Source organism: Oryctolagus cuniculus, chromosome 8 (genome assembly GCF_051225735.1).
Source record: "Oryctolagus cuniculus isolate XC-2025 breed Fujian yellow rabbit chromosome 8, ASM5122573v1, whole genome shotgun sequence".
Taxonomy (NCBI): domain Eukaryota; kingdom Metazoa; phylum Chordata; class Mammalia; order Lagomorpha; family Leporidae; genus Oryctolagus; species Oryctolagus cuniculus.
In genome coordinates this window covers 33,583,086-33,609,044 of record NC_142874.1, presented here as the reverse complement: position 1 = coordinate 33,609,044, position 25,959 = coordinate 33,583,086, and the positions used below count along the sequence as shown (strand labels likewise).

At 41.4% G+C, this 25,959-nt stretch overlaps 1 protein-coding gene across 13 annotated transcripts in view; it reads right to left on the bottom strand.

Annotated features, from left to right (window-relative positions):
• The window catches only part of PSD3 (pleckstrin and Sec7 domain containing 3), a 583,146-nt gene that overhangs the window by 88,151 nt on the left and 469,036 nt on the right, over positions 1-25,959 (bottom strand). For all 13 annotated transcript variants that reach the window (XM_008267258.5, XM_089302856.1, XM_070047341.2 and 10 more), the window contains one exon: positions 23,045-23,238. In XM_008267258.5, coding sequence (XP_008265480.3) covers positions 23,045-23,238 — 194 coding nt within the window. The remainder of the gene's footprint in view (positions 1-23,044; positions 23,239-25,959) is intronic.

Below are 25,959 nucleotides of genomic sequence, written 5' to 3'. Positions count from 1 at the left end.
GCCTCGCATTCTCTTAGAATGTTCCTTTCTCAGATGTCAGCATGACTTGCCTTTCACTCAGGCCAAACTTCTCATCCAGGGCTCCTAACTGCCCACTGCAGCATTGTATCTGCCACTTCCTGCCCTCCCTCCTCAACTGAGCTCTACTTTCTTGGGATCACTTAACCCTCATGTGAACCATCGAGTTACTGAGTCCCTCCATTCTAGGTAGAAACTCCAAGCAAGAGCTTCGCTTGGTTTGTCGCTGTGTCCACAGGGCAGATTAACCATTACCTTCACCCCAAAGGGAAAGAAAATTAGATGCCCTAAGTAGTCATGGTGATGCAGTGATTTAACGGTATTTTAGGGAATTTTAAAACAGGGTTTCTGCCTCACTTGAGTGAAACAGGTTAGAAAATACAGGTTGCTTAAAGAGAAACGTGGATAAAACTTTCGGTATAGATATTCAGAAAAGAAGATCTTGGACATGGAAACAGGACATCAGTAGACATGAAATGAGACCCTCCTCTGCAGTGCCTCTGATGCAGATGCTGCATACTATCAGGTCCTGGTCTCCCACAGTCTCCCAGCCTCTTCCTTTAGCCCAAAGTTTCCTGGCCCTGCTTTTACTAAAATTGACTCAGTAAATTGAGGGAGTGGTGCAGCTAGCCCTACTAGGTCCCTGAACACAGAACTCCTGAGGTCATTAATCTCTCCTATTGATAATATCTTGATGTTTGGTTTTATCTTGAGGATTTTTCCAGGAACCTTGTTTCCCATGCAAGAACTAACTACCACCTGACTGAAGCCTACTTCCCCATCACCAGAGTTCCCACAGGAAGAGGCTATTGTGGGCCTGGTGCTGTGGTGTAGTGAGAAAAGCTGCCACCTGCAAATCCAGCATCCTATATAGGTGCGGATTCATGTCCCAGCTGCTCCACTTCTGATCCAGCTAATGGCCTGGAAATGCACTGGAAGATGCTTCAAGTGTTTGGGCCCCTGCCACCCACATGTGGGTAGACCCAGATGAAGCTCCTGGCTCTTGGCTTTGGCCTATCTCAGCTACAGTCATTGTGGCCATCTGGGGAGTGACCCAGAGGATGGAAGATCTCTGTCTCTCCCTCTCTCTCTGTAACTCTCCCTTTCAAGTAAATAAACAAATCTTTAAAAAAACAAACCACAGCATTACTCACCAATTTAAGAAGGCCACGAGTACTACAGACCAAAAAGGGACCTGCACGCAAGCTGAATATGAATATGCACTTTTCAACCCCAAGTTCAATCTGTACGAGACTTACCCTAACTCCTCAAGGAGCCTGGAAAGTAAGCAATAGCGGTCTGGCTCCTTGCTGTGTGTTTTGCAATAAACACTTAATTTCTTGCACCACCCTGATGTCAGTGAATACCTTGTTGCGTGGAGCAAACAGACTCAGATTTGGGGAATTCTACAACAAACACCCAGACTCAGAAGGAGCAGTTTGATAGATTACTATGGATTACCAAGGAGAAACAAATGCCATCTCATAAATCTTATAGAATGGATCTGACTAAAAAAAATTGCTTTTAATAACCACCTCGGGCCGGCGCCGCGGCTCACTAGGCTAATTCTCCGCCTAGCGGCGCCGGCACACGGGGTTCTAGTCCCGGTTGGGGCGCCGGATTCTGTCCCGGTTGCCCCTCTTCCAGGCCAGCTCCGCTGTGGCCAGGGAGTGCAGTGGAGGATGGCCCAAGTGCTTGGGCCCTGCACCCCATGGGAGACCAGGAAAAGCAGCTGGCTCCTGGCTCCTGCCATCGGATCAGCGCGGTGCGCTGTCCGCAGCGCGCCGGCCGCGGCGGCCATTGGAGGGTGAACCAACGGCAAAGGAAGACCTTTCTCTCTGTCTCTCTCTCTCACTGTCTACTCTGCCTGTCAAAAAAAAAAAAAAAAAGTTCAGAAGTTAAAAATTAAATAACCACCTCAAAAAGCTGTGCATTGCAACATCTCCTAAAGTTCAAGAACTTCAATTATGTGAAAGATATGAACACTGAACTCCAAAATAATCAAGCATATTAATGATTCTTTTCATAGTTTCTTGAGCAATGTGGAAGTCACTATAAAACAGAGAAAGAAGGGCCAGTGCTATGCCACACCAAGTTAAAGCCCCGGCCTGCATGGCAGACATCCCCCATGGGTGCTGGTTCGAGTCCTTGCCGCTCCACTTTCAATCCAGCTCTCTTCTAATGCCCCTGGAAAAACAGTAGAAGATGGCCCAAATCCTTGACCCTTGCACCCACTTGGGAGACTCGTAAGGAACTCCTGGCTCCTGGCACGGATCAGCTCAGCTCTGGCCATTGGGGAGTGAACCAGCAGACAGACGATCTCTCTCTCTCTCTCTCTCTGTAACTCTTTCAAACAAATAAATATTTTAAAAAACATATAAAGAACAAGTTCTAAAGTAAAATGTAAGGTTACATCATTGCAGTCCACCTGAGCCGTATAAGGTAACTGCTGAGTCAGACAAGCAGACTTACTGGGGCACCAAATCAGGTTTCCTCAACTTTGCAAGCACCTTCTGACCCAGAGTCAAAGACCCTGCTGAGCAAGAACTTCTACAAACAGCAGTTCAGATAACCCATTGTAATTGTAGGATAGCCCCAGGCCCAGTGACACTTTCAAAACGCCTCTGGGGAAAAGCCGCTACAGTAAAAATAATTCCGAGAGGCGAAGAGGAGCAGCCGGAAGACAGCACGTTGTCCTGTGAAGGTGACAGCAGCCTGACTGCTCCTCTCCAAACCTGGAATTTCCAGTTCCTACTCGTGAACCATGGTTCCTGCTCTGGCCACAGGGGCCAGAAAACAGTCCACAGCGACAGACCACATCCTAAGTGATGCCTTGTATGTGTAACTTAGATTTCCCGACTCAGGCCAAACTTCTTCAATGTATCAGGCTTCAGTGGGTAATGGGGCCCCTGGCTGGGCTTATTCAAGACTCCTGTTTCCCCGTGCGAAAGAATTCAAGGAGCACACATAAAGGTGTACAGGAAAGCAAGATTTATTTAAAGGAATAGTATATGCTCAGATATAAGTGCAGGCAACCTCTTTTCATGAGGAAGGAAGGGTGGATACTCCCACCAAGGTTGGGGTCATCCTTTCACATGTCTACATAACTGCATATTCAAATATCGCAGTGTTCTGGCAGGGCTTTAAGTGCCACTCGCTGCTGTGTGTACCATTTTAGGGAATCAGAGATGTCATGGTATGTCCACGTGGAGTTGTAGCATTCACGTGGTCATCTCTAGGGAAGGTGCCATGGTGGGGGATGGGAATGGGTGAGCCGAACCTGCAGCCATGTTGAATCAGCATGGAAAGACAGTGAGGTTTGGGCAGTGTAGGGCTCTGGCACACATGCTGCTGGCCATCTCTCAATTGCTCCTCACTCAGCAGCTCCCTTGCCTGCCCACATGCAGGCATGCTCTCAAGTGCACCCAAGAGTGTATCCAAGGACCACCGCAAATTACTTTTCACAAATTACTCAGTGTTGGTTAAATTACATGAATACCACTGTCAACTAACCCAGTCATCCCCTGTCCCCAGTTGAGTTAACTGAAGAACAGTACAGTCAGTCCTCCATGTCGGTGGGCTGTGCATTTGTAGATGCAACCACAGATCAGAAAAAAAAAAAAAAAAAAAAGACAACAATTCCAGAATGTTCCAAAAAGCAACACTTGAATCAGTGAGGTACCGCATACTACACTGAATCCATGTGGGTAGACATGTCACGTCCCAGACCGTCGACATTCACTCAAGCACTCTTTGTCCGAAGTCTCGCTCTGGGATGAATGCATCCATACTACATGTGTATAGACTTTTTCCTTGTCATTACTCCCTAAGCAATGCAGTACAGCAGCTGTTTACAGAGCATCAGGTATTCTAAGCTTTCTAAAGATAAAGTATATGGAAGATGTGTGTAGGTTATGGGTAAATATGTAATCGTTTTATATAAGGGACTTGAGCATCTTGGATTTTGGCATCAAATGATCCCTCTTAGACACCAGTGAACAACTGTAACACAACAGTCATTCATCCTTTTTTAAAGGAAAGGGAAAAAAATCTACTATCTTTCCATATATCATCAGTGTATCTTTTTCCAATTGCAAGTTTTTTTGTATTTTTAAACTTCATTATACTATGACTTTAAAATATTCCACTGCATTAATGTTACATTTTTGAATAACACAAAATACTGCTCTTCCCTGATAATTTCCCAGCATGATTGGCAGAAATTAGAGTAGAAAATGACAACAACCTCACTGCAACCACACATATACACACACAGAAACAAACATAAAATCACTAGTCCAATCTCCAGAAACAATCACTATCAACAATTAGATAACCTTCTAATGATTTTACTATGTACAGATCTGTCATTCAACTGGGAAATTATACTTGTTACTTTTAAACTTTTCTCCTTATATGCTATATATGATTGAAAAAATGTAAAAGATAACATTGTATTGCTGTATCGTGTTTTATTTAACAAGTCTTTTTTTAAAAAAATTATTTATTTATTTGAAAGAGTTATACAGAGATAGAAGGAGAGGCAGAGACAGAGAGAGGTCTTCCATCCACTGGTTCACTCCCCAGTTGGCTGCAATGGCTGGAGGTGCTCTGATCCAAAGCCAGGAGCCAGGAACTTCCTCCAGATCTCCCACGCAGGTGCTGTGGCCATCTTCTACTGCTTTCCCAGGCCATAGCAGAAAGCTAGATAGGAAGTGGTGCAGTCGGGTCTTGAACCAGCACCAATATGGGATGCTCGCACTGCAGGCGGTGGCTTTACCGGCTACGACATAGCACGGGCCTCTTAACAAACCTCTTACTAGAGTTGAGTCATTAAGTTAAGATGAGATTCTGCAGCTAAAACAATATCTGAGTTCCTTCTGTGTGCCAAGCATGTGCTAACCACAACAAGCATTAGCCTCATCTGACCGCTCTCGACTGAAGTCTTCTGCAGTGTCTCTTTTCTCTGTGGGATACTCTTATCCATGATCTTTGTGTCCAAAGACTTCATGGATTTCATTTCATAATTAAGCTCTCAGCTGAATGATACCTACTCAGCTATGTCCTCTACCTTGGTCATACCCCCTACAACAATGAATATTACTGGCACAAGCTGGTGCTTTAAAGTAGTTTTTAAAATGAATCAATGATATGTGGTTCAAAGTTCAAAATCTTTTTAAAAAATATTTATTTATTGGAAAGTCAGAGTCACACACACACACACACAGAGAGAGAGAGAGAGAGAGAGAGAGAGAGAATCTTCTATCCACTGATTCACTTCCTTAATTACTGCAATTGCCAGTGCTGGGATAGGCCAAAGCCAGGAGCCAGGAGCCAGGAGCCAGGAGCCAGGAGCCAGGAGCCAGGAGCTTCTTCCTAGTCTCCCATGTGGGTCCAGGGGCCCAAACACTTGGGCCATCCTCCACTGCTTTCCTAATCACATTAACAGGGAGCTGGATCAGAAGTGGAGCAGCCAGTACTAGGCCAGTGCCGCGGCTCACTTGGCTAATCCTCTGCCTGTGGCGCCGGTACCCGGGGTTCTAGTCCTGGTTGGGGCACCAGATTCTGTCCCGGTTGCTCCTCTTCCAGTCCAGCTCTCTGCTGTGGCCCAGGAAGGCAGTGGGCCCTGCATCTGCATGGGAGACCAAGAAGAAGCACCTGGGTCCTAGCTCCAGATCGGCACAGAGTGCCAGCCACACCGTGCCAGCTGTAGCAGCCATTTGGGGGGTGAATCAATGGAAAGGAAGACCTTTCTCTCTGTCTCTCTCTCTCTCCTTGTCTAACTTTGCCTGTCAAAAAAAAGAAAAAGTGGAGCAGCCAGTACTCAAACTGGTGCCAACATGGGAGGCGGGCATCGCATGTGGCAGCTTAGCCAACGACATCACAACACCGGCCCCTCAAAGTTTAAAATCTTGAGTCAGAACTATCTAGTAATAACATTTTTGTCCACAGATTTTTATCATCATGATTACTTTCATTAGGAAGGTGGTTTCATATTCCACATTTTCAGTTATCCATGGTCACCTGCAATCTGAAAATATGTAATGGAAAATTCCAGAAGCAATAAATGTTTCAAAGGTTATTTGTTTGAAAGGCTGGGTGGGGGAGTGGGGTGGGACAGAAGAGAGATAAGGAGACAGAGATCTCTCTCTCTTGGTGGTTCATTTTCCAAATGCTCACAACAGTTGGGGTGACTCTCCCAAACCAGGAATCCGTAACTATGAGTCAGTCTCCCAGGTGGATGACTGGGGGAAGCGGGAGGGACCAAGTACTGGAGCCATCACTGGCTGCCTCCCATGCAGTGCATTAGCAGGAAGCTGGAATCAGGAGTTGAGCCTTGATTGAAACTCATGCACTCAGATATGGGATGCAGGTATCCCAAGCAATATCTTAATCACTATGCCAAATACCCACTCCTGTAAGCTTTTAATTACATGATGCAATGTTACCCCACCCCACTTTGTCCCTTGCAGGGCATGAATCATCTTTTTGTCTGCCATGCCCACACTGTATATGCTACCTGCCCATTAGTCGCTTAGCAGCAACAGCTGTCTCAGTTAATCAGAACAACTGTCACAGTACTGCAGTTCTTGCCGGCAAGTCACCCTTAGGTTACTCAATAATGGCCCCAACTCACACGAGTGGTACTGTTGGTAACGGCAATATGCCAAAAGGAAGCCATTAAGTACTTCCTTTAAATGAAAAGGTGAAAGTTCTTAAGCTAAGAAAAGAACAAACAAAACTATGATGAGGTAGCTAAGAACGAATTTCTTATTTGTGAAGTGGTGAAGAACGGAAAAGAAATTTGTGCTAGTTTTATGGTCACATTTCAATCTGCAAGAGTTAGAGCCACAGTACATGACGAATGCTTAGTTAGGATTGGAAGGACACGGAAGTACTGGGTTCAGTACCACCTGTAGTTTTACACATCCACGGAGGATCCTGGGGCATATTCCCTGTAGTTAAGAGGAGACTTCTCAATTGCATTTTTAATTTCAAATTTTCATCAGATTACTGGAGAATTTCATATACTGTATTTAATTATCATAACAGAGACACAAAAATCACTTTATTCTTCCTTCTAAATGTTAACTAAACCTAAAAGGTAAACAGAATGAGTCAAGAACAAAATTAGAATTTCTAAAAATCAGATACACCGAACACTCTGCATTCCTGTTTCAGAAGGAAATGTGTCAGAGATTTGGAACACTGATGTTTTTGGGAGCTAAAAGACTGGCAATTTCTATCCCACTGTTCTTTGTCAAAAGCATTGCTTCTAAGGAGAATGGTGGGTGGCACTCATAACTAACTTACTGTAGGAAAAGAGTGGATTTTAAGTCAAAGATATGAGCTATCAAAACAGAACTTAAAAACCTAAAACAATAAAAAAAAAACCATATTTTTGGAGTCTCGATGGAAAACTGTGAAGGGACTTTCCCCATGTAAGCCAGATAAAAATCCATCAAGATCAGATGGTCATATGACAAATGACTAATTCACACAGCTGCCCCTCTGTGCTGCTCTTAACCTTGCCTGAAGAGCACCCCCTGCATTCTGCACCCACTGCCATAAAGCAGCAAAGTACTAAGGGGAGGGAAGATCTCAGCCCGTTTCTAAAATAATTACTTTGCTTTCCCTCCACATAAGGAGTCTTTCTCTAACAGGAGGAGACCACTGTCTTATGGGATAAACCATTCCATTTTTATTATTGCTTAATTATAGTGTCGTTGTTCCCAATGTTACACAATAGCAAGGAATTCTGCTTGCATTGCCATTATAAACTCTATTTTCAGTATGTGTGACTCAGACTAACATCTACTCTCTCAAATTTGACGTGTGAGACTAAATTCCCTGTGAAGCGAGAGACCCTCTCAAACCGTCTCTAGGAGCTACACAGCACGTCTCACACCTAAAGCATTTAAAACAAGATTCTCGAGACATACCACAGGAGTTCCAATATCCTTACATAGTAATTAGTATCTCAGTATTTTAAATCAGACAGTTAGGTAAGATGACTGAAGAATCTATGTTGGAAATACAATGTGATTATAACATTATAAAGTTATTAAAGTTCTATGTGCACAAAATTAGCCTCTGGATTCACTCCTTCCCAATGCCTCCGGTCCCATTTTCCAAAAGAACCTATATTTTTTTAACATTTGAGCAATTTTTCCTGACAGTTAATTACCATCATTCCCATAAGCAATGTTCTTCTACCACTGTGCTGTAATATGTTGTGAACAATCGCTACTGATTTTCTGCTGTGATGAAGATTTTGCAAACTTAACCCCACTCTGTTCTACTTTCCCAATATATCTATATCTACTTTGTTGCTGTATCTTTATTGATTACATCTGAAAACATTTTGCCTTTTCTTTTTGGTAAAGATTTTCCCCCAGCTTACTTAAGTATTATTGACAAATAAAATTACATATTTAAAATGTACAATTTGATGTTTGACACCAAATTTCACATTGTAGCAATTACCACAATCAAATTAACACACCCTTCACCTTACAGAATTACCTTTTTCTCACTTACTTATTGAGAGTAAATAACCAGCCGGCGCCGTGGCTCAATAGGCTAATCCTCCACCTTGCGGCGCCGGCACACCGGGTTCTAGTCCCGGTCGGGGCGCCGGATTCTGTCCTGGTTGCCCCTCTTCCAGGCCAGCTCTCTGCTATGGCCAGGGAGTGCAGTGGAGGATGGCCCAGGTGCTTGGGCCCTGCACCCCATGGGAGACCAGGAAAAGCACCTGGATCCTGGCTCCTGCCATCGGATCAGCGCGGTGCGCCGGCTGCAGCGGCGGCCATTGGAGGGTGAACCAACGGCAAAGGAAGACCTTTCTCTCTCTGTCTCTCTCTCTCACTGTCCACTCTGCCTGTCAAAAAAAAAAAAAAAAAAAAAAAAAAAAGAAAGAGAGTAAATAACCGCCCACTACCCTGTCAGGTAGTATCTTTTCTTTTTTTTTTTTTTTTGACAGGCAGAGTGGACAGTGAGAGAGAGAGACAGAGAGAAAGGTCTTCCTTTTTGCCGTTGGTTCACCCTCCAATGGCCGCCGCGGCCGGCGCGCTACGGCCAGCACATCGCATTGATCCAAAGCCAGGAGCCAGGTGCTTCTCCTGGTCTCCCATGGGGTGCAGGGCCCAAGCACTTGGGCCATCCTCCACTGCACTCCCGGGCCACAGCAGAGAGCTGGCCTGGAAGAGGGGCAACCTGGACAGAATCCGCCGCCCTGACCGGGACTAGAACCCGGTGTGCCAGCGCCGCAAGGCGGAGGATTAGCCTAGTGAGCCACAGCACTGGCCGTATCTTTTCACTTCATCTCTGTAAGACGGGCATAACTGCTGCCTCTGTGTCCTTTGGTTTCCCTCTCCATCCCAAGTTTCTTTCATCTGGACTCTTACAAGGTCAAGTTGGACAATATTTATATTCTACTATAGAATGGTAATTAAATCTTTCACATTTGTAAGTGGAAACAGCCCAAATTCTATGATTGTGGTATAGTTATTAAACATCAGTTGGCAATCACAGATTTTCTTTGTTGGTACTAATTTTTGTCTTCTGGTTTTCTAATCGTTATTTTTATTCTGCATATTTCAAACAAAATCCCTCATGTTTCTAAATTTTCCATGCTATTAGCTATTTCACTGAACTTTAAAAGATTTGGTATGAAGCAATTATGATATCACATGTTATCACGAATAATAGAGTGAGTATATGTACCACCAATCAACTTACAAAATAAATAATCATTACAGTTATTACAGTTGGACTGCTGGGTATTCCTCATTGACTGTACATTATCCCCCCACCAGAGGTAGCTCCCATTCCGTGTTTAATTATTAATACATAGGAATGATTTAATTATTAATACATAGGAATGGCACTGTGGCACAGAAGGCTAAGCCTTCTGCCTGCAGTCGGCATCCCAAATGGGCATCAGTTGGAGTCCTGGCTGCTCTTCTTCAGAACCAGATCCCTGGTAATGCACCTGGGAAAAGCAGTGGAGGAGGGCCCAAGTGCTTGGGCCCCTACTCCCACGTGGGAGACCCAGAGGAGGCTCCTGGCTCCTGGCCAGCCTGGCCTAGCCCGGCCATGGCAGCCATTTGCAGAGTGAACCAGTGGATGGAAGCGCGCTCTCTCTCTCTCCCCCCTCCTCTATTTCTCTGTCATTAGAAAAAAAGGAATGAATGTATTATTCCCACTATAAACAATATTGTTTTACATGCTTTACAATGTTGTCATATGTGTGCATTCTTCTGCAAGTGGTTCTTTCCATTCAATATCACCACAGAGAAGAATCACAAGAGAGGACAGAGGGAAATCTTCAGTAAAGAGGTAATAGGAACTCTGAACAGCACAGAGACCCAGGAAGCCCGCAGAGAGAGAGGAGCAAAGCATACCACAGGTCCTATGTAGCTCCCTGGCCGGGGGACTCCATCTTCTGAGAAAAGCCAATGGGAAAGCTGTGACTGATTATCAACACTATTGACCAGCACCAGCCCTAACTACAGGAGGATTCCATAGTCCTCCGTGGCTTTAAGTACAAGCTAGAAAGTTTACTGGGGTCTGAACAACCACCTTGCTCCTAAAAAGGAACCCACACTGCCTACCACCACCACCCTCCACCCCTATAAGGCAGACATGATATGAACTCCATTTTGTATTAGGGGACAGCAGACAGCCCTTTCAACCAAAGGAGAGAAAACAACAACAACAACCAAGAGCTCCAATAACAGAATAAACCAAATAGAAGAATTTCTGATACTGAAGACAAGACTTTTGAAATAACCTAGTCAGATAAAAAGAATTTAAAAAGTCTACTATATAGGGGATACAGTTAAGTGAACAAATATTCACCTTGTAGGGAGACCCGAAGGAGAAGAGAAGTAAAAAGACACTGAGAATCTATTTAATGAAATAATACTAAAAAATTTCCCAGGTCCTGGCAGAAACATGGACATCTGGATATAAGAAGCTCAAAGATGCCAACCTGACCCAACTGAAAAAGACTCTCTTCAAGGAGCATCATAGTCATATTGGCAAAATTAAGGACAAGGAGAGAATCCTAAAGACAATGAAAGAAAAATGTCAAGTCAAATACAAAGGAAAACCCATTAGACTAACAGCACGCTTCTCAGCAGAAACATTATAGGGCAAAAGAGAATGAGATGAAATATTCAAGGTATTGGGGGAAAAAAAACAAACCTCTAATCAAATATACTATATCCAGCAAATCTATCTTCTAGAAGTGAAAGAGAAATAAAATATTTCCCAAATAAGCAAAATCAGAAATAATTCATCACCACCAGAGTGGATCTATAAGGAATTCTGAAGGGAGTTCCACATTAGTTACCAAAGGATCATAATCAGCATCATGAAAAGACACAACACTACAAATTTCCTAACAAAGCAGGTATGCAAAAGATAAAGAGCAGAAAATCCAACCTTATGATAACACAAAGCTACAGAAGCACACAAAACTAATAATAGCGCATTGGCCTACCGGCCATTAGGGGAGTGAACCAACGGAAGGAAGACCTTTCTCTCTGTCTCTCGCTCACTGTCTAACTCTGCCTGTCAAAAAAATAAAAATAAAAAATAAAATAATAAGAAACAATCAGTAGAGCACAGAGAAAATCTACAGATTGGAAGAAAATATTTGCAAGATAAATGTAAACCGCTTGACAAGAGGTTAATATACAGACTATACATGGAAACTGAAACAACTCAATATCCAGAAATTAATGCAACTCAAACATTTCTCAAAGGAAGAACTAAAACTGGCCAAGAGGCATATGAAATAATGCTCCACATCACTAATCAGGGAAGTGCAAATCAAAACCACAATGAGTTATCATCTCTCTCCAGTGACACGGGCTTTCATCAGAAAGACAAAAGATAACACGTGCTGGCAAGGATACACAGGAAAGGAAACCTTACACACTGTAGGTGGGAATGTAAGTTAGCACTTTCATTGTGGAAAACAGTATGGAGGTTCCTCATAGAACAAAACTACCACATGATTCAGTAATCCCACTCCTGTGTACATATCCAAGGGAAATGAAATCCACCTGTAGAAGAGAAATCTGCACTCCCATGTCTATTGTAGCACTATTCACAATGGCTGGGAAACAGAGACAACCCAAGTGTCCATCCACTTAGGATGGATAAATAAAGACAATGCACCTCATATACACAGCAGAACACTACTCAGCCACAGAGGGATGATATTTTACCATCTGCATCAACATGGATGAACTGGAGGTCATTATGCCAAGTAAAATAAGCCAAGCATGTCAAGACAAATTATCACAGGTCTCACTCACAAGTGGAATCTAAATCACAGATGAAGCTAAACACACAATCTCAGAGCCAAGTTATTACAGCTGCCACCTGCAACTCGGCATCTCAAATCGTAGCCCCACTTCAAGTCCTGGCTGCTCCATTTCTGATCCAGCTGCCTGCTAATGTACCTGAGAAAGCACTGGAAAATGGCCCAAATACTTGTCCTCATGTGGGGAGACCTGGATAGAGTTCTGGGCTACTGGCTTTGGCCTGAATCAGCCCTGGCTATTGTGGCCATTTGGAGAATGAACTAATAGATCCAAGATCTCTGTTTCTCCTTTTCTCTCTCTGTAACTCTGCCCTTTAAATGAATGAATGAATGAATGAATGAATAATTTTTAATATATAAAATGATGGCTAGCAGAGGCTGAGTAGGGAAGTGGGGAGAGAGGGATGAGGAAAGTTTGATATACGGGTACTAGCTTATACAGTTAGATAGGAATAAGAAGGTCTGGGGTTCCTATTCAACAGTAGGGTGATTATAAATAATGTTAACATACTGTATATTTCTCTGCTTTTTTTAAACCTAGATTATAGGATACTGGTTGCTTTCTCTATAAAGTAATAGTAAATGCTTGAAAGGAAAAACATATTTACCTTGATTGAATATCATACAGGTAACAAAACACCCCACAGTACTCCATAAATATGCATAATTTTGATATGTATGCTAAAGATTTTTTTTAAGATTTATTTTTATTTATTTGAAAGACAGAGTTACAGAGAGAGGTAGAGACAGAGAGAGAGGTCTTCCATCCACTGGTTCACTCCCCAGATGGCTGCAATGGCTGGAGCTGCACCTATCCGAAACCAGGAGCCAGGAGCTTCCTCCGGGTCTCCTACGTGAGTGCAATGGACCAAGGATTTGGGCCATCCTCTACTGCTATCCCAGGCCATAGGAAAGAGCTGGATCGGAAGACAAGCAGCCGGGACTAGAACCAGCACCCATATGGGATGCTGGCACTTCAGGCCAGGGCGTTAACCCACTGTGCCACAGTTCTGGACCCTGCTAAAATTTTTTAATTCAAAATAAAACTCAAGGTCAGCATTGTGCCCTAGCAAGTAAAGCCACTGCCTGCGATGCTGGCATCCCCTATGGATGCCAGTTCCAGTCTTGGCTGGCCTGCTAATGACCTTGGAAAGCAGTGGAGGACAGCCCAAATCCTTAAGCCCCTGCTCCCATGTGGGAGACCTGGAAAATGCTCCTGGCTCCTGGCTTCAGTCTGGGCCAGACCTGGCCTTTATGGCCATTTGGAGAGTAAACCAGAGGATGTAAGATCTCTCCCTCTCTCTGTCTCTCCTTTTCCCTCTCTCTGTAACTGTGCCTTTCAAATAAATAAAATGAATCTTTTTAAAAAATAACTCAAAAACTTTTTCTTCAAAAAACGATAAGAATATAACAACGCAAAAACTCAACAATAACAACAACAACAACAACAACAACCAATGCAGTTAAGAAATGGGCAAAGGACTTGAAAAGAGAGTTCTCAAAAGAAGAAATACAAATGGACAACAAATACATGAAAAAATGTTGAATATCACTAGTCATCAGGCAGATGCAAATCAAAATCACAATGATATTTCACCTTACCCCGTCATAATGGCTACTATCAAAAAGATAGAATAACAAATGTGGAGAAAGGGGAACTCTTGTAACACTGTTGGTGGGAATGTAAATTAGTACAGCCACTGTCAGAAACAGTACGAAGATTTCCTAAAAAACAGCAGATGGAACTTCCATATGATCCAGCAATCCCACTACCCAAAAAGACATGAAATATTTGCTTGGAAGAGATTATTCACTATAGGCAAAATATGGAATCAACCGTCGGAGAACTCAAGGGGCTTCCATAGCCTTGGAAACTCGTGACTGGAGCATGGGGAGATTACTGAGGCCATAAACAAGAGTGCCAATTTGTAAAGTCAACAACAGGAGTCACTGTGCACTTACTCCTCATGTAGGATCTCTGTCCTTAGCGTGCTGTACATTGAGACTTAATGCTATAACGAGTACTCAAACAGTATATTTCACTTTGTGTTTCTATGGGGGTGCAAACTGTTGAAAGCTTTACTTAATGTATACTAAACTGATCTTCTGTAAAAAAAAAAAAAAAAAAAAAGAAGAAGAAGAAGAAGAAATTATCAATTCCCAACTTGACTCTCACTGGGATTAAACATGACAATAGGTCTGATCTGATTTCATCATCATTTAAAAAATCATCTATTATTTTTCACTTTATGTTTCTGTGTGGGAGCAAACTGTTGAAATCTTTACTTAATGTATGCTAAACTGATCTTCTCTAGATAAAGAGAATCGAAAATGAATCTTGATGTGAATGGAAGGGGAGAGGGATTGGGAGAGGGGAGGGTTGCGGGTGGGAGGGACATTATGGGGGGGAAGCCATTGTAATCCATAAGCTGTACTTTGGAAATTTATATTCATTAAATAAAAGTTAAAAAAAAATATGGACTCAACCTAGATGTACATTATCAGCTACATGGACAAAGAAAATATGTACCAAGTGGAATATTATTCAGCCTTAAAACAGACTGAAATCCTGTCATGTATAGTAAAATGGATGACCCGGAGGTCATCATATTAAGTGAAATAAACCAGACACAGAAAGACAAATATCACATATTCTCCTTCATATGTGAAAAATTAAGAAAATATGAACACAAAATATGATTACTAGATGTTTGGAGGGCTAGGGGGTTACAGGGAGTTTAGATATTAGATACCAAACCAGAGTCATAGCTAAGGAGTAAGTTCCTAATGTTACACAACATAGTGGGGGAGAATACAGTTCACAATAACCTCGATAACCTAGCGTACATTGTATGAACAGAAAAAAGAAGCCCGAGTCTCCGATCATAAACCAAAGGAGAAATGCTGATTGCTTTGTTTCATTCAGTAAACACAGTATTCCTGTATTGAAATTTCACAGTACACAATTACTGGTAAAGCACTGTTTTAGAAAAGACCAATGTTATTATCTGTGAAATAGGGACAATATCAAAGGACAGAGATTCCATGAGTAATGCATGCTGTGCTTACAATAAAGCTCTAACACTGAATAATTATCACTATTATCATTTAGAACACTGAATTTTTGGGAACATTGTTTCTAGTCAATTTTTTTGATTTCCACAAGGAACTTATATTAGATACATTAAATTTACCATTTCACCTGAAAAAAAAAAAAACACAAGATTCATTTTTCCCCTACATTTGGCTTTTCAAAGCTTTCTCTAAATGTCAAATTTAATGGCTCTGGTAAACACATATATTTTTGTGAGAAATAAAACACTTGATTTTTTTTTAGTTATGATTTATCATCTAGAGATAGAATTTCTGAGCTGAGCTTATCTTTAAAAGGCAAAAAAAAGGAAGAAAACCTCCAATGTTTTATAAAAATGTTAAATCCATCCCTGAGTAATTATAGATATAGACCAAATGAGTCCTCAGAGTTGATTAAAAACAACAAGATACCAAGTGGTCCCTTCAAGTTAATCTTTGTGAGAAAATAATCTCTCCAAAGAACTTTGACTCAAATCTTCATTTATTTAATGCTTTTAGTACAGGGGCTGATGTTGTGGTACAGTATATCACATTGGAGTGCCAATTCAAGTCCTGGTTGCTCTCTGCTGTAGCAGATGATGGCCCAAGGGTTGGCCCCGCACCTCATGTGGGAGACCTGGATGTTGTTCTGGTTTTGGTCTGGCCCAGCTCTGCCTGTTGAGCTCATTTGGGGAGTGAGCCAGTGGACAGAGAACCCCTTTTTTTCTCTCTATGTCTCTTGTGAGTGTCTGTCTCTGTCATTCTGCCTTTTAAATTAAAAAAAATCTTAAAAAAATAAAAACTGGTACTATAATTTGTAATCACAGTATCTGGCTGTATATATATATGTGTGTGTATATATGCAAATGTACATATATACAAATGTACGTATATAAAAATGTAATATAACTGCAGTTATACTAAACATGCTGAATCAAGAGAAATATGTTTAAAAAGTATCATCATGCAGTGTCCTCAAAATTACTTGGAATTCCCATTCCAGGAAAACCTCATTGCTGTTTTGATTTTTTCTAATGTATTAGATTTGTACTGAAAATGTAATGTGGTATATTTCATAGCATATTAGATATGAATCCTAATATAAACATACCTAAAATGTGCTTATTGTAACTATTTAGTCAAGACTGAACAGTCCATGCCTTCTGGTACATTTCTGAGAAACAGCAGCAACACTTAGATAAGCCAGTTCACCCAGACATGGGAGAAGGAGAGATCAGGTGGGAAGGAAACACACTCCTTTCTGGACAGCCAAATACCACATCTGAACAGTTGGTGCCTAAATACGTAGCATTCCTTATCACTGCCACAGCTCAACAAAGATCATATCTTGAGGCCTGAGGCTACTAGAAAGACATTTTTAAGAAAAGGGATACAGGCAGGTGCTGCGGCTCAATAGGCTAATCCTCCGCCTGCGGCACCAGTACCCCGGGTTCTAGTCCCGGTTGGGGCTCCGGATTCTGTCCCGGGTGCTCCTCTTCCTGTCTAGCTCTCTGCTGTGGCCCGGGAAGGCACTGGAGGATGGCCCAAGTGCTTGGGCCCTGCACCTGCATGGGAGACCAGGAGAAGCACCTGGCTCCTGGCTTCAGATCAGCGTGGTGTGCTGGCCACAGTAGCCACTGAGGGGTGAACCAATGGCAAAGGAAGACCTTTCTCTCTGTCTCTCTCTCTCACTGTCCGCTCTGCCTGTCAAAAAAAAAAAAAAAAAAAAAAGAAAGAAAGAAAAGGGATACAGGGCCAGGCCCTGTGGTGCAGTGGGTTAAGCCATCACTGGGGATGCTAGCACCCCATACTGGAGTGCTGTCTTGAGTCCCAGCTGCTATGCTTAAGATCCAGTTTCCTGTTAATGTACCTGGGAAGGTAGACGTTTGGGCCCCTGCCACTGATGCTGAAGACCTAGATGAAGCCTGGGTGAAGTTCCTGGCTCCTGGCTCAGCCTGGCCCAGCCTGGCTGTTGCAGCTATCCAGGGAGTGAACCAGCAGATGGAAGATCTTTCAAATCCCCATGCTGCCACCCACTGCCCCACCAAAGCTCTACCTCTCAAATATTAAATAAGCAATAAATACTAAAAAAGAGGATCAATAGTCAGTTTAGATCTTCTTATACTCATGAAAGATTAACTGCTATAGAAACTGCTCTTCTATAATAACTAGAAAAAAGGACCGTGTAAATACAAAACAAGAGTTATTAGCTACTGCACAACAGGCAACATTACACTGTGATTCTGAATACAAAAGAACAAGTGAGTTAAGCTCAGTTTGCTGCTTGGGGAGTTTCTTGGCCCTGGTAATGAAAGAGGGTACCGAACAGAGCTTAGAAGTGATGTTGAAGTTGAAGACATGAATGGTGAGTCTGGTGAGGCTGAAGGGGGGCCAGATTTCTGCATCAGATAAAAGAAAAGGGGACACTGAAGAAAGAAATAGCTCTACAGGTCTGCAGAGGAATCTCCGGATATTGGCTAGACCATCGGTCTGAACAGAAACAAAAGAAAATAACCCCTGGCGTAGGAAGGAACCAGAGAAAGCGAGGAATGAGCAATCTTGAGAGCTCTGACTGGACTAGGGATAGTCTGTGGGCTCATCGGCCAGAGTGGATCGACTTTGCGGGCCATTGGATACAGTCTGTAGAAGAGTAACCGTGCCATGTTAAAGGAACTGAGTAAAGATCTAGAACAAGGGCTGCTCTGGATCCCCTGCCAGAAAGGATAAAGGAAGTTTCTAAATAGTTTAATCTACATGTTACTTACCTCATCCAGAAGAAAAATGCAACATTTTAAAATATAATATAACTAAATCCTGAATTTGAAAAACAGAAAAACCACAATGTCTTGTACTCAAATAAAAATTACTAGGTATGCAAAGGAAAAGGAAGTATAATCCTTAACCAAAAGAAAAATGCATCAGTGTAACAGTTCCAGACGTGGCTGGAAGGTACAATGAGAAGGACCTTAAAACAGCCACTACAAATACGACCAGTATACTCAGAACATTAAGAAAACATGAAACTGATAAGGAGAGAAATGGAGAATACAAAACAAATTAACATTGCACTTTCAAATATAAAATATTATATATTAAATGAAAAATATTGTAGTAAATTTGAAGAATAAAAATTACTAAGGTACTAAAAGGACAAAAAAGAATTACATGCACACACACATAAAACTAAACAGGCTCTGTAAAGTTTTAGAATAGTATGAAGTGATGTAACACACAGGAAATGCATCTTACAAAGGGAAGCATGTGCTTTAAGAAATAACAATTGACGATTCTCCAAATTGGTGAAAAACAGAAATGTGTGAATCCAAGAACCTCAACAAACAACAAATGAGGAACACATAAAGAAAATCATAATAAGGCCCCTAGAACAAAAATGCTGAAAATTATTGAGACAAAGAAAAATCTCAAAAGCATCCAAGGGAAGAAAAGAAAACAAACACACTGGGTACGGAAAAACATGGGCAAGAACAACAGCAGATCTCTTTGTCCAAAGTCATGCAGGACATAGGACAATGGAATGACATTTCAGCACAACAAAGTATTGAAAGAAAAAGAAAGTCATTGCTCAAGAATTCTATATACATAGACATAAGTTCCTAAAATCAGAGAAGAGTGCAGACCTTTTCATACTGATGAAACAAAGTAAATTTCTCACCAGTAGGTACAGTGTTCTACTGGCAGTTTTGTAACAAAGAAAATTAAAATGTCTGACAATAACACAAACATTAGAATAAAAAAAAAAGGCAAGTGTCTTGTTATAAGGATCTCACACTACACACCAGGTCATATAATTTGAAAGTAGACTGGCAAGTTAAAGATGGATTCTGTAAATACCACAGCAACCCCTAAAATGAATAGAGGTATAGCTAACAAGATAGTAGCAAAGGAAAACAGACACACACACACACACACACACACACACAAATCTTAAATAAGGAATGAGAACAGAAAAAAAAATGGTATAAGGTAGCAAGATGGCATATTTAAGGACCACTATATTAATAACTGCTATGAATGCTATCAATATAAATTTTAAAGTCAAAATGGTTTAAACAATCAAAACACAGAGACTGTGTCAGAATATAGCAATAATCCAATGATGTACTATATAAAAGAAAACCATTTTAAAGATAAAATCACAGATTAACAATGAAAACATAGAAAAGAATGTGATATTGATGCAAAACTAAAAATGAAGCTGGAGTGGCTATATTAATCCAACCAAAGTAGACTTAAAAATAAGAAATTGACAAAGGAGTCAATTCCTCAAGGGGACAGAATGTATGTAGCTGGCAGGAATGCAAAATGGTATGGGCACCTCGGCAGCCTCGTCTTGAGCTAAACATGTGCTTATTGGGTAGCTGGCACTCATACTCCCTCATTCTAATGTCACTTCTGAGAAACTCAAACATATGTGCACGCCAGAACTTGTACGTGAACATCCACAGCAGCTTTATTTACAATAGCCAAAACCCAGAGACAACACACATGCCCAACTGCCGAGTGGAGAGGCTACTCAAACAGGGGAGCGATGTTTCCCAATGAAAAGAGACAAAGTGACCTGTAAAAACCATATTAACTGAGAGAAGAAAAGCACAAAACAGTCCTTGTGACTCTATTTATTGCCGTTCTAGAAAAGGTGAAAGCATGCTATAGGTGAAAGCATGCTATTTATTCAAAGACAGATAAGTAAGTGTCACGGGCTGCAGCAGGGGTGGAAGACATTACCTGTAAAAATCACAGTGGAACTTTTTCAGGTAATGGAAACACTGTTTATCTTGATTTGACATTGGTTGCAAAACTGTCTATACTTTCCAAAACTCAAAATAAACACTTTAAAATTGCTGAATTTTATTTTATCTAATTATTAGAAAGCACGCACCTTCTTATCCTGAAAAAGTTCATTTATCTGTCCACACTAAAGTGATTTGGAAACCAAAGAAATTATAATGGGTACCTAGGAAGAGCCTAGGAATGAAGGGTGAAATTTCTAAGCTTCTCTCAGTAACCTCAAATCACAGGAGGAAGTTCCTATAATGATAAAGCAACTGACAGAACAGAAGCCTGGAGACTGGGGCCCAACTGGCACTGTCTTACCCTATCCATGGACTTTTCCCTCTGTTCCGATGCAGGAGCAGAGACAGAAATAGGCAGAGGCAAACCCCTTTGGAAAATAGGCAGAATCTTTTAAGTTGCTAAGACAAGACAAAAAAAAAAACAAAAAAAAAACAAAAAAAAAACCTTAAACCTGAAATTGCCCTGATCAACCAAAAGTTCTCACAGTATAAACGGAAGCTTTATGGAGTTACACTGGCAGGAAAGCTTCCATCTTGCACAAGGAATCTGCAATAAACAAAGCAGCCCTCAGGTTTTGTATCTATTCCTACACAGAGCTTCCAGTGGGGAAGGGGCCCAGGACAAAGCAGAAAAAATATGTTTTCATCAGGATGGCAGAACCTGAGGACAGTTTGGTAAAGTTTGGCAATTCAGTCAATCCACTGCTAGGAAAGAGTCAATGAAAAGATGTTCATGTGAGTTAACTTTGCCACCCTTGTCCAGCAAGATGTAGTGTCTACTTTGAATCAGTGAGAACTGTTTGCTTCCCTTTTTTTTTTTTTTTTTGAACTGGTACTTTAAATTGCAGTGACTCTATTTTTCTGCTCTAGTCCTTTATTTGAGATATGTCAGATATTACTAGATTTTTTCATTTAGCCTCTAGATTGAAGCTTCATCCACAGCTAACTGAGAGGAATGAACACAACCAGCAAATCTTAGCCTTGGAAATGAGAGCTGCGGTGGACACCAGCATGTGATAAAGAAATGGGTATATCTGAGATTGTAAAGGGAAAACTGTACAGTTTAGCAAAAGCACTGTCTGAACCAATGCATGGAGAACGGTGTGTGTGTACCCTGGAGCAAACACGAGGTATCTAGTGTTTTTTCTGTCAATAACACTTCCCTTCCCCTGAGACCTGTATCTTACGTCTTCTCCATGGAACTCTCCTCTTGCCATGGCAACCAAGTGAGGGCTGCCTCTCATAGCCCCTCTGTCCTACAAATCCTGAATATGCTAAATTAGAAACTAGGGGAAGGGCTGGTATTTGACCTAGTGCTTAAGTCACTTGTTGGGAAGCCTATATCCCATATTAGAGTACTTGGGTTTGAATTCTAGCTCTTCTTGATGCCAGCTTCGTGCTAATGTGCATGCTGGGATGTGTAAGTGATGACCCATGTAGTTGGATCCCTGTCACCCACATGGGAAATCCAGGCTGAGTTCTGAGTTCCTGGCTTTGCCTGGCCTACTCTCTGCTGTTACGGGCATTTGGGGAGTGAACTAGCAGAAGGGAGCTCTCCTGTGCCCGCTTCTCTCTGTTTCTCAGCTTCTCAAATGTATATGAAATATTTTAAAAAATAATTTTAAAAAGAACTTAAGGAAGAAGGAGAATCCTCTTTGGTGTCAAAATTGAACCCATGATTTATAGCGTTGCTTATAGCCATGGATCCAGGTATGTATAATGGGCTCCATTCAGAAGAATGCAAAATAATGCAGAGATAGAAATGGAGAAATGTGTCTTGATAATAATCCTTCATCTTCAGGCATGCACTTCTTCTAAGCTAGTTTGACTGGCTGTCAGTTTCAAGGGCAATAATCAGGATGTTGTTAGAGATAATCAAGTCTTCTACAAGGCAAGCAAATAAGCAAAGGAAATGCTGTTGGAGGTACTCCTACAGAACACTGAAACATTAAGTCTGTGTCCAAGCCACTATGTTACAATGTTTCTCTTGACTGCAACTTGTTAGAATACGCTAAGAAACAGTGCCAGCCACAAATGGAAACAGTGGTACTGTCCATCCCTTCACTCCAAGTCTCTGTAGGAGGGTAGGGACACCCATAACCCACAAATTTTGAGCATACTTAGCAAGGACCTTAGCCTGTTCAACCACATAAAATTGCTATCTCACCCTCCACAAAGATTATTCTAATCATACAAGCATACTCCATTCTTCTCCATCTTCAACCATTATTATGTTTCAGAAGATAATGTCTCACACTTCGCGGAGCAATCAGAGGCCATCACATAAGACTCTTTCAGGTCCCCAATACTGACAACACATCCTGCCTGAGCATCTCATCAAACACCAGTCGCTGTGTACATGCTCGGGATCTCTCCTGTGTCTCTGGGACCTACACCAGTAATTTTTCATGTATTGTAAAGTCGGTGCTTCCCCAAACCACCAACAATGTAAACTCCATGAACACAGGGACCTTGCTCATTCTATCCACTGTTATATTTTTTGGTGCCTAGCATGTGATAGGTATTCATTATTACTTGCTGAAGCCATGGAAGAGAGATTGGGAAATGAATAGTATGTAACTCTCTCCCATTTCTAAAGTTCTAGAATTCTACTTAGAGAAGATTAGGTGTCAACAATGGATTTCTGATTTGGAGTTAGAAGCTTTATCAAACTGCAAGAACAGTTCATTAAGATAACATAATTTTCTTTATTCTGGATTGTATTTTAAATCAACTCACTTTAAATTTTGAGCCTAAAGATCAAATAAATAAAATATAAAATTATAAAAGTGATGCTTACTCTTCTTTCCATCCATATCTGCATGGATTTTCCGAGCCAAGAATCCACTTTTGTACACAGCAGCATTTGGGTCATGAGGAATGTCCAAAAATGGGTTTGTGGTGCTGCCTATGCGACTAATGGTTTTCGGATGCATTCCATTAGCCTTCTCATCAGTGCCTTCTGAGGGAGACTTTTTTTTCTCTTCATCATCTCTAAAAGGGAAAAACACAAAGACTGGGTCACACACCTACCACAGTACTCAACATTTACTTAGTATGATGAATGAACTACCTTGTTTTCTAATGGTCTATCCACTGGGACAAAAGCCACCATGATGACAACAGCCACTGTTTATTAACATTTCTTATGTGTCATATGAACCTTATTAAGTTTGATGTTGCTATCCTATACTGTAAATAATAGCACTAAGGGAATTTACATAAATAACCAAGGCCACAGACTTAGTAATTATTAGAAATAATGAAGGTATGATCATAAAATCTACAAAGCCTCTACTCTTTTCATCCACTACAATACCTTCATGGTTGTCTTCTTTCTAAATGAGCAGGGGTTGTGTTTTTTTGGCAGATCATTATCTTAAGTTTTGCATTTCTACAGCCACTAATACAGCACTAGGTGAAAAGAGCACAAGAAATAATTTAAGAGACTGAGCCCAATGAAGAGTGTTGAACTGTATCTGCCAAATACCAGGCTAATCTCTAAAATCAAAACCCAAGTTAAATCCACTGGAGGATTAGGATGACAGTGCCATACACAGAGCTTTGGCATCTTACAATTGGACCTTTCTAACCATCATAAAAGTGAGGGGCTCCATACTAGCCATTCAGACAACCCCTAATTGCCACGCTCCCTTTTCTAAATCTCTGCTCCTTCAAGCACAGCAAATTTAACTCTTCAAGCATAACACACCTTAAGCTTGGAGAAGGCTTAAAATAGATGGCCACACTCAGTCAATAAATAGGAAGAAAGAGCTATGGAAAGTTTGCAAGGTCTAACATACTGCTGGAAAAAATACGATAAAAGTATTTGACTTATCTCAGATGTTTTAATTTCCTGAATTGCCTCTGGTTTCACTGCTCATTCAACTTTGATTACTGAAGCTTTTTATTAAAACTTCAACCAAAATAACTATCACACCGAGGTCAGTGTTGCACCATGGCAGGTTAAAACTGTTGCCTACAGTGTTGACATCCCATATGGGCACCAGTTTGAGTCTCTCAAATAGACAAAGTTCATTACACTGATGAACTCCTCAAATATTTGCAACAAGTGGGATTGAGCAAGGCTGAAATTGTGAGCTGGGAATGCAATCCAGGCCTCCCATGTGGATGGCAGGGACCTAACTACTTGAGCCAACACCTATTGCCTCCCATGGTCTGCATTAGCAGGAAGTCAGAATTGGAAGCAGAGCCTGGACTCAAATCCAGGTACTCTGAAATGGGATACAAGGGTCTCAACTGATGCCTTAATTACTAGGCCAAAATGCTCACCCCTCCACCGATAATTTATAAGTAACTGGAAGATACATGAAAAGAAACTCTTAAACATTAATATTTTACTTCTATTTTGAAATAATTTTAGAGTTGTAAATATAGTACATCATTTCCACATGCTCAGCTTCTGTTGATGTTAGTATCTTACGTAAGTACAGTAAAGTTTTCAGAACTAAAAAGTTAACATTATAACACTATGAATTAAACTGCATAATGTATTGAGATTGCAGCCTTTCTGTCATTACCTTTTTTCCCTGCTGCAGGAAACTATGTGTGAATGCACACTACATTATAATGTCATATCTCCTTTGTCTTTTCTAATCTGTAACAGTGCTGCAGTCTTCGTTATGACCTTCACACTTTGAGAAACAACAGTTACCTTGTAGACTGTGCTATTAATTTAGATCTGTCTGATGTTTTCTCATGATCACAGGGCTTTGCATTTTTGGGGAAGGGTTCCACCTAGGAGATGCACCCTGCTTGGTGCACCAGATCCACAGGGTATAGGTTTTGTTACTGGTGAGATTAACCAGGGTCACTTGGGTAAAGAAGTACCTGATAGGATTCTCTATTTAAAGTTACTAAGCTGGGGGCTGGCACCATGGCATAGTGGGTAAAGCAGTGCCAGCATCCCATATGGGTACCTGATGCAAGTCCTGGCTGTTCCACTTCTGATCCAGCTCTGCTATGGCCTGGGAAAACAGCAGAAGATGGCCTAAGCCCTTGGACCCCTGCACCCACATGAAGAAGTTCCAGGTTCCTGGCTTTGGATTGGCCTAGCTCCGGCTATTGTGGCCAATGGGGGAGTGAAATAGCAGATGGAAGATGTCTCTCTTTCACTACCTCTATAACTCTGCCTTTCCAATAAATAATCTTTAAAAAATAAAAATAAAGTTACTAAGTTACTATTTTCTTTTGTAAATTAAACCTTGTAAATACCCTGCTTTTCCTTTACATTTATTTAATTACTTGAAAGGCAGCAAGAGACACACAGAGCGAGACAGCTCCCATGCACTGTTTTATTCCTCAAATGCCTACAAAGGCTGGGGCTGGGCTGGGGTGGAGTTGAGAGCTGGGAAGTCCATCACAAAGCCTCCACAAAGCTGTCAGGGACACAACTACTTGATTGAGTTCAACATCACCTGCTGCCTTCCAGAGTCTGTACTGGCAGGAAGCTGGAATCAGGAATCAGAGCCAGGAATCAAACTTCGGCACTACAGGATGGGATGTGGGGCAGCTTACCATTAGGGCAAATATCTGCCCTCTGCTTTGCCTTTTGTCTGCTGAGGTTAGCATTCATTAGTGGAACTTCTCCATGGCAATTTCTATTTTGGTTACCTAAAAATCTCTCACTTATTCTGCATTCCTTAATTAGAATTCTTCTGTAAGTATGAGTATGGAACCGTGGATATTTTTTAA